The 9,922-nt window shown below is 46.0% G+C and overlaps 1 protein-coding gene across 2 annotated transcripts in view; it reads left to right on the top strand.

Annotated features, from left to right (window-relative positions):
* Nucleotides 1–3,850: 3,850 nt before the first annotated feature.
* Nucleotides 3,851–9,922, top strand: part of MAP3K1 (mitogen-activated protein kinase kinase kinase 1) — a 58,210-nt gene continuing 52,138 nt past the window's right edge. Inside the window, exon 1 of one of the 2 annotated variants that reach the window (XM_030512739.1) lies at nt 3,851–4,075. In XM_030512739.1, coding sequence (XP_030368599.1) covers nt 4,068–4,075 — 8 coding nt within the window. In that variant the 5' untranslated portion in view covers nt 3,851–4,067. Of the gene's footprint in view, nt 4,076–4,531; nt 5,164–9,922 lie in introns of those variants that run through there. The other variant, XM_030512738.1, reaches the window with a different exon arrangement.

Genomic DNA, 9,922 nt, shown 5'->3' with positions numbered 1-9,922 from the left:
GTATTAAATCCTTTGTGTCAGGCCTGAGGTAGGTAAATGTATTTGTCACCCAGTTACAGTTGGAGAAAATTAAGGCATGAAAGGATGGCGACTTATTCAAGGTCAGAAAAGTCCTCAGTAGCACAGCCAAGAAAAATATTCAAATTAGACATCAAAGTAACGATATTTTAAAGACTATTTGAGGTCACAAACTGAACTGATTTTAGTAGTTAACGAAAGATATACAAAATGGTGACCAAAAAAAATCAAGGCAGAAGATAGACTTCAGCTGTACAAGGACTGCAACCTAGCTTGATTATTGCTCTGCTCCTTGTCTGGCTTTCGTATTTAAATTGCAAATGCTTTGGAAACAGATCATCTTTTTGCTTTGGATCATATGGTGAACAGACCAAAAGATTCCCCAGTCCATAAGCAGATACTATAGGAAGAAAATTGATAACTGTCATGAATGTGACTAGATAGCTCAAGGCTGCTAGAAGAAACATTGGTATTCTTAGCTCTCGAAAAGAAACAGAAAACTGTTATTACATGCTTTGGCAGACAAAGGAGGTTTAAGTACACCTCTTCTCTTATATAATGTGCCTGACACCTAGGTCAAGACATATTCTTAAGTTTTGTGGATCCAAAATACATCTGTAACAAAAGTTCAGCTCTGTGTGAGGGAAGAAATTTTTAAACACATGTTCCATGGAAATCAACGCTGAAATTGTTAGGTAAACCAGTAAGAAAAATACTTAAGTAACAATGAGACTAGATATTCCCAGTGTCTCTAATAAACCCACAGAATTCCCTGCAACAGATTCTGGGTTTTCTCCCCTGAAAAGTCATATGCCATCCTGATTTTCTGAGGTGAAATTTCTTCTAAAAGGCATACACTATGAAGTTAGAACTGAGCATCAGCAAGACGGCAAAGCATTTCTACAGGCGAGACACCAGCAGATCTTCTTCAGGTCCTAGGAAGAAAGAATGAAAAGGGCCTCAGATTATACGTCCTAATTTAGTTGCTTGACTTCTCCATTACACACAGGAGTAAACAGGAAAGGATTATGGCTTAGGAGCAAGTTTGTTTTCCCTTTCTCACAATGGAAAGAATGAATGGAAGATCAAGGTCAGGATAAGTCTTTCTACACAGAAGTACAAGAGTGGGAGAATCTAGCCTGTATGCACTATTAAAGTACTTTTTGCATGTTTAGTCAAGATCAGAAGCTACGGACTTATCTCTCATATTTATTCTGTTTGTGGATGATGATGCCTAGGTTATGTATTCAGGGGCACAGCAGATTCCTATCTCTAGCATGTTGAAAATTGTTGGTAATTCATGACACTGTTACAGGTTTTGTGCAACAAGGAAACTCCTTGGCTTGCAAAATCTGAGTATGTTCTCAAACAGAAGTTTCTTTGTGTACAACAGTTGATGTTCCAAATGTTGCACGATGCTAATTTGAGGCCAAAGGCTTCTGTTTCATAACAAACCCTGGGTGCCGCTAGTTACGACTTAGGGGAAACAGGCCCACAGAAAACTGCTAAAAGTCTCATGTTACCCTCCAGAGCTGTATTTTAGTTAGACTGAGAAATAATCTGTGCAAGAGGTAACTGACTGTCTTTCTGAGCCCTTCTGTAAATTTTGTGCTTTTTACAAAAAGGTCAACTCACATTGATTAAGCACAGAAGGATTTTTAAAAGCAGATACTGAGAAAACACAGCTGTCAATCAGCGTGTTCCATTACTGATTTCTTAATTTAGTACTTCCATTAAAGTCTCAACGTTGTGCATAAATCTACATTGTATACAGGCACTGCAGTACCTAGAATTCTGAACTAAGGCATTGCAGGTGTTTTCTCTTTCTTTTGCCACTGCACCTGCCCTGGTCAAGGTAGAGGGGAGAAACATCCAGCTGAAAAAGTAAGGTGAACTTAAGGTTCATAGGCAAATTGTAACTCATTAGAGTTGGATTTCAGCCAGTAATCAGGAGATAGATAGCCCTTATAAGTCATGCCATGTATTCTTTAATGACTAAATAGTGAGTTTTTTCCACTTTCCATCTTATCCAAAAGTAACTCAAAACCTTGATAAAGCTGGCCTTACTCAAAAGGCAAAGTCATTCCTTAACAGGAACGGTGACAGCACTTGTCTGCGCTTAATTATTTCTTACACTGGTGCCTCCCACTGTCCTTGGATTTCATGTTTTGCCCTGTTCTTAGCTGCTTTCCAGAAAGCATTTCACCTCAGTGCACATGCACATTCCTCAGCACCCATTGCCACCCCGACATTTTGCCTTGAATTTCCCAAGTTTCCTTCTCCTTTAAGCCTTGTTGGAGCCTTGGCACTCTAGGAGAGGTGTCCCCTAGGACTCTGTCCAGCTGAAAGGATGCGTATGCACTCTTACCTCCTAGATTTACTTTTATTAGAGGTTTGCTTTTTCTTTTCTGTATCCTTTTCCAGCCACTTGCTATTCGAAGCTATATTCCTCCTCCATGCGACAAGTGTTTACTAAATTCATAAAGCTGTTTTCTTTTCTGTTTAGAGTATTTCAAAAGCATAGTTGTTTAGGGGCTTGGGGGGGGTGTTTGGTCTGGGTTTTTTGTTTGCTTGTTTGTTTTCACATTAATGTGATTTTATGGCAGAGAGGAATATTTGAAAAATATAATAGTGTAGTGTTTGTTGGTTTATTTTCCTGTTGAAGACTAGAGGATCCTGTGTACATGCAGCTTACACTACCAACAACTGCTAATAATTTGAGTTTGTTTCAACCATCTGCTTCAGAATTTGCATACAACTAATCTCATGCTGCTTGTACAAAGAAAAAACTTTGTTCTCTTCTTCCCCACATTTAGTAACATACTAAGTCTGACAATAATGCTTGGTTTAGGAATCTTCCAGAAAACTACCCCTAATTTATAGAAGAGGGTTTAAACAAGTGTCAAATACTATCTTTATGAAATTCAGAATTCATTTCTCTTTACACGTACATCCCTGAGTTGTACATTATAAGAGCACATTTAGATGACCTGTTTATCCCAAAGGCACCCTACTTGCAGGATGATAATGACGAAACTTCCTCACAACAACCTTCACTGAAAAACCCTCACATCGGTGGTTACAGTGTGGCATCTTGACAGACCACCTAAGCGACGCGTTTAGTGTGACCTGGCGGCCATGTGCATACTGACACTATTCTGCAGTTACATGCAGAGCAAAGAGTCTCTTCGGGCTTTTGCTCTTGCAAGTCTAGAGGTAAAGACCTGTTCTAAACTGCCTGTCACATCCTTTAGCAAAGACTCTACGTTTAGGTCAGCATCTGAACACGTATGTAAGGCAAGAAGGAATCTGCTTCTGCTAGGAGGCACTTCTCACTCAACTAGTGTTCAGATCAAAGCAGTGATCCCAGCAAAGTGACCGTGCTAATAATCATTGCCGAGGTGCTTAGTTAATGTTACACTGGGGTATGCATAGGCAAATTCCGAGAAATAAGGAACTTACTCAGCTAAAGAAAAGCGCTTTGAACTGCGTGACTTCTACGTGCGTGGAGAATCACTCCAGCCTGAAAACAGCCTCGTAAGCATAGTGACATTTAGTTTTCCCTCCCTCATCTCAGATTAAGCCAGCATTCGAACATGTAGGCTAGTTTAACGGCAGCAAAACCTTTCTGACAGCAACGCACGCCACTCTGTTCTTGCAAAACTGTAAGCCCCTTCTCTGCAGCTCGCGGGATGAAAGCAAAACTACCCAGTTGTGGTCGGGTGGAAAACTAGACCAAGAGTAAATTCTGCTTGGACCTCCCCAAGGTTCTGGTCATGTGATGCCTCCTGCCTTTCTTCTCTTTCCCTTCCCAGCCTGTCGGGACGCAGCCGCAGCGGTCGGGGTGTGTGTTATAACCCAAGCTGGATGTGCGTGCGTGTAGTTACGGTGTGCTCCGCGGAGGTTAGCGCTTCTGAGTAGTTACGGAGATGGAAAAGCGGCCGGGGACGGGTGGAGCGGCGCCTGCCAAGTGAGGGCAGCCCAGGGAAGGACGCGTGCAGGCTGCAAGCAAGGATGCGCATTGAATTTCGTGCTAATCCCAGAGAGGAATGAGCAGGTAAGCTCGGGCACAGCACCGATTTCCCGGCGGCGAGGCACCGTGGGTAACTCAAACTCCCTCCTGCCCCATGGCCGGCTCCATCCCCGGGAGGACGCCGCCGCCTGGGGATGTTCTGCGGGACGGGGGCACACAGCACACGCCGGCGCGCCGCGGCTCTGCCCGGAGCCGGCGCCACTTTCGGGAAGGGCTCCCCCACGCCTCAGCTCCTCACGCGGAGGCGGCTGCTCCGCGGAGCCCCCGCCGCGCTCCCGCACCTGAGAACGGCCGCGTGGGGGCGGGGGCGCCCTCCCCGCCCGGCGCCTCCGCGGGCTCCCGGGCGCGGCCCGTCCCGTCGGTCCGTCTGCGGGCGTCCGGTCCCGGGCCGGGCCCTTCCCCTCACGGCCGGGAGCGGCGCCTCCAACAGCCGACACCTGCGCGGGGGCGGGCGGGGCGGGGCACCGCACCTACAGGCGGCCGCCCCGCCCCTCGCCGCCCGCCGCCACCAATCGGCGGCCGCCTCCCGCCCCCTCCCTACGCCGGTTGCGCAGGCAGCGCAGTTTGCGCAGCGGGTCAGAGTGCTGGCTCCCCCCACCCCGGTCCTCGGGAGCCCGATGTGACCCGCCAGAGAAAATGGCGGCGGCGGCGGGGAATAGCACCTCGTCGTCGGGATTGCCCTCGGGCGGCGGCGCGGAGGCGGCCGCCGCCGCCGCCTGCGGGAGCCTGAAGGGTGGCGCGGTCGCGGGCAGCGTTGCTGGGAGCGGCGGGGGGCTCCTGCGGGAGGCGGGCGGCGGCTACCGGGAGCAGCGCTCTGACTGGAGACGGAAGCAGCTGCGCAAAGTGCGGAGCGTGGAGCTGGACCGGCTGCCGGAGGCGCCCCTGTTCCTCGCCGCCGCCCCGGCCGCCGCCTCCTCCTCCTCCTCCTCGTCGCCAGAGCCCCCTGAGACGCTGCTGCTCCACTACCTGCCCGGGCCGCCGCGCTCCAGCCCCGCCAGCCCGGCTGCCTCCCCTAGCCGCTGCGCCGAGCTCCTGGAGCTGCTGACGGCGGGGAGCCCGGCGGGGACCGACCCCGCCGCGGAGCGGAGGATGGAGCCGTCCCCTCCCGGGAGGTGAGGGGGCACCGGGGGGAACTGAAGGGGTGTGTAAGGCTCGACCCCGCGCGGCGGCGGTGACAGCAGTGGCGGCGCGGCTGTTCCCGCGGGGAGCGCTCGGGCTGGGCTCCGGCGCCTCGTTCCCGGCTGCGGGGCGGCGGGAGCTGCCCTCGGAGCGCAGGGCTGGGGCGCGGGGGCGCTCGGTGCGGTGTTGGGGTGCCCGCAGCTGTCAGCGGCGGCGGCTGCGCGGGGCCCGGTCGCTGGAGGAGCGGGTCGGGCTGCGCGGCGTCCGAGCCGCGGGGGGTGGCGTGTGTGTTTGCGGGGAGTGCTTTTGTGTTTGACTCCTGCCGGAGTCCCGAAAGGCTTTGAAGTGTGAGTTGGGGTGGTGGCGGGGCCCGGGCCGGATGTGTCAGCCATTGGGTGTCGGGGCGAGCGCAGCCCGTGAGCTCTGCCGCAGCTCCGCCGTGCGGGGCAGGGCGCGGGCTGTGCTCCTGCCGCCTCGCTGCTCACCGGGCACCTGGCCGCTGCCTGCGCCGTCCTAGCGGTTCGCTGCACGAAGTTACGGGTTTGTTTTTTGTAGTGTTGTTATTATTGAAGGACTTCTCCGAAATCTTAATTACGATTTGTAGCATCGTGATATTGCAGAACTGATTTCTTTAATCCTTACGAACGGGGGGGTGTGGGGGGGGGAAGAATCCTTTCAAACGTCCACTCTTTTCTCCAAGAGAAAGTAATTTTGTGGTGGTTTACTCTAGATCATGCATTCCAGTGGATCAATTTAGTGCCTCGGTATTTGTAGCCCCTGTTTCCTTTCCATATGTATTATTCGATAAGTCCATTTTCTTGAGGTTTTATAGTACTGACCATATTCTGCCTTACATGTGGAGAAGTATGCAGGATGAAAGCGAAGTCATGTCCGCGGTGAAGCAGTACTTCAGAGTACTTTGAGCTTTAACGTGCACTTGATAGGTCCAACTGGTACGTGTGTGGGAAGGCACTGCAGTGGTGACGGTGTAATTTTGATGTGAAGTTGACAAATTCATATGGATTTCTTGTAAGGTTTTAGATGATGTGGACTTTGTAGTTTAAGAACTTAGTATCAACATCCGAGGGCCTGTTTTAGTGCTGACTTACAGTTTGCCTAATTATTTAAATTTCGTAAGAAATCTAGTTCCAGCTTGGACTCATGACTTGTATATTCTTTTCTGTTGTGCCTTATGTCAGGTAAACCTCAAGGATATTTTTTTAAAGGTGGACTTCTCTTGGGACTACTGTGATAATAACTGTTTTGTAGAGTAATGTCCTATTTATATGAATTCCAAGCAATTCAGATGGTTTTGGGACTATTTCTAAGACAGTGTAAAAATACTTGATACAGTGTGGTCATAACAGGTACGAAATGCCTCTGTACTTAGAGGATTAGTGAGAAATCTTGGGGGGGAGGAGGATAATGTTTTAATTTTAGCGAATTACTTGTCTTTTTATGACTCTTAGCACCATCTTTGTCTCTATCGAGTAGTGAAATTATAATGTACTGTATCTTGTGTTATGATTGTAACCAGTTTCATGGCTTTCAAGGAAAATAAGAATAGGTGTCGGGATGTTTTTAAAATAAATCAGAGCCTCACAGTGATAGCAAGTGAGAGGCTTGATATTAGAGGTTCAGGAAGGTCAATATATGTTGTGTTGATGCTGAAATGCTTTAGTCTGTCCTTGCTAGTCAGTCCCACAGCAGCAATGACAGAGCAGCTGTGGACTTTTTTCCTTTCCCCTGGACGGTTTTGCTTACTTTTGAGTACCTGCCTTTGGACAAGTGAGTGTGTGTACAAGTTAACCTTTCTTCTAAATGCTCTCTAACATTTGACTAGAAATGTTAACAAATCATAGAAAATACTAAATGCCAAGTGCTTTTCTCTCTAATAGTGAGATAATCTACTTAGAATTTATTAAAAATACAGTTGAAAGTACACGGCAACAGTAATAGTCATTGTTCTTCAGAAATATCCTATAAATGCTCATGTAGAGTATCTCTGTAATTCTGTATGTCATGTTACCAGTAAACAGATGTTAGACAAAGTACTACTTTGTCGGGCTCTATCAAGAATTTAAAACATCTCTCTGCCGTTATTGTGATATTAATTGACTTGCTCTAGCCAAAGGAGGGAGGTTTAATTTTTCTGTAGGTGTATTACACATTAAATTTGTACGTGCGGCTGTTGCCTAGACATTTATTAAGAAGCAAACTGAAGGGCATAATCAGAATAATGTATTACGTGGAGGTTTCCTATTCTGTTTTTAAATACAGTAGTCATACTTCCCTATAACGATCTACTGTTAGTTAAGATACTGTGCTTGCTCTGAAGTCCCCCTACCAGTCTCCTTGGTATTACAATTACTTTCATTTTAAACAGATTTTCTGTTTCTGTTTATGCTGGAAGACCTGCATGAGCCTCAAAATGAAGCTGAGAAAGGAAATTGACTCTGCTGTTAAGTCCCAAATGTAAATATTACCTTTTTTTTCTTTAATCCCTCAAGCATTCTGCTTGTTACAGCAGCGAGCAAATATTTTCACTAAAAGCTGTGAACGTTGTAAGCTATCTTTTTGTATCACTGTAAGGAGGAAGGAGTTGTTTTACTAGGAAGTGCAGCTTCAACATAAAGCACTTCAGACCTCTTATCCTGTATCTGTAGCGACAGCGTATTGATTTGGTTTATATTAAAAGATCCAAACAGTGAGCTCAGTTATAATTGTAGTATGATTTCTTGTAACTTGAGGGAAATCCATGAAGGCGAAATGAACCTCCTTCTCTGCAGCCTTAACAATGTTCTTTTAAAACATTCAGACCCTGTAAGTGATGTTTATTTGTGTCTGAGATTGGTGCAGGTGACTTTACATCCGCAAATACAGGATTAGTTATGCTGCCACTACCATGTTTTTATAAAAATGAAAAGCAGGAAATGCTGCAATTCATCTCCTCAGCATACAGTAACCATGTGGTTTGTGTGAAAATTGTTTGAATTTGAAAATATATATGCTAGGTATGGCAGATTTGTCAAACAGTTCTGCTGCAAGACAATCTTGGCAAATATTTATACTGTATTTTCTGCAGTTGCTGTTTGATGCCTGCTAGAAACACCAAAGACACACAGTGAAACTGGAGTTTTAACTGTATCTATAAGCGTACTAGAAAAAGCTTCTTGGTTTTAGCTCTGCTCATCAATTTGTAGCACCTTTGGTGACTTTCAGACGAGGGCACGAACGCTTTAACAGAGCATTGGACTGGGCAGTGGGATGGGAACAGAGAGCGTGTACAGTGAAAGCACAGTGTGGCCAAGGTTTGTTTTGGGGTTTTTTTAATGAAATGATGATGACTTTCTCTGTGTTGTCAAAAATGCAGCTAAGGTAAAAAATACAGCTTGTTATTGACCTTGGCTATTCTTAGCTGAGGTAAAATATTTTATGTTTTAACCAAGTCCATAATGCTCAATCTTTTGAACTGGCTGCTTAAATAAGCCACCAAATATTCTGCTGGATACTGCTATGAGAGAAAATTCACTTCCCACCTCTTCTGTGTTCTGTAGCTTGAGAGTACTTTTGGAAGAGAGTCACCCTCTACTGTGTCTGATTTTTATCACTCTTAGTTATTGCAAGTGGTAGGGTTCTGCTTAAATGGTCTGATCTGTTATGGCAGTTTCTTTGTTCCTGTGCAAAGTAAATAGATTGTAACTAACTAATCTGGAGCTTTCTGTCTCATTGGATTTACTGATACTAAAGGTTCAGTCTCCATTGTCACTTAGTGGAGTCTAAATGGTGCTCAGTGCAATACCTGTGTGCAGACATGCGCAATTTGTGCCTTACCGAAAGGTCAAGCATGTAGAGCATGAGACTTGACGATCAGTTTTTCCTTCTGTGTGATAGATTTAAGTTTCATGAGATCTTTCAGTGTGCTGATGCACTTGTTTTGAAGTTGGAGTAAAGGTAGTGGTGCAGCTGTGCAAAAGCTTATCCTGGTGCAAAAGAGAATGAGGCAGGAGTAGGAACAAGCTGTTGGGGGTGGGGTGACTGTGGGAATGCTTCTGTTGGCTTTCACAGGCTTCCAGTATTGGTGAAACTTGGCTTAAGCTTGTTTAAAATAGAAATTATACGTTGGCATGTAGCTGTTCTTTAAACAAACTTGTAAAGCTAGTTTTCAGCAGCAGTGGTGATAAGAGAACGGATCTGGTTTGAGTTTCTGAGTTTCTAATGCTAATCTTTGTGTTCTTGGAGGATTCTCTGCAAAGACCCAAGGGTCGTCTTATTTTACTTTTTATCTGCTCTCACTTAAAACTCTAGAATTACTGTTCATTCTTTTGCTTAAGGGAAAGTGGACAGAAAGGCTTTAAGAGGGCTTCATTACTTGTGTCTAGCTGACTTGGAGAAGATGGTTAAGTCGAAAGCTGCTTTCTGTTGCTTCCCTCCCTTTTTATCTTCACCCGGAGGCTGAGTGTGTTGCCTGCAGGATGCTTCCAATTTCCTGTCTCACTGTGCTGCAGAACTGGAGAAACCTGGTCAGTGATGAATAGTCTTGATTATTTTTTGTCTGAGAGAGATGTTTAGGGGCTTTTTGTTGATGTTTGTTTGTTTCTTGGTTTGTGGGGGTTTGGGGTGTGTTGGTTTTTTTCCTTGGGTTTTGGTTGTTAGCTTTTTTTGGTGGGGGGGGGGTTTGTCTGGGGGGGTTTTTTTTTGTGTGTGTTTTTTTTTTTTTTTTTTTTTTTTTTTTGAATCTTGGCTGAAAAA

Source organism: Strigops habroptila, chromosome Z (assembly GCF_004027225.2).
Source record: "Strigops habroptila isolate Jane chromosome Z, bStrHab1.2.pri, whole genome shotgun sequence".
Taxonomy (NCBI): Eukaryota; Metazoa; Chordata; class Aves; order Psittaciformes; family Psittacidae; genus Strigops; species Strigops habroptila.
This window is presented reverse-complemented; position numbering and strand designations above follow the sequence as displayed.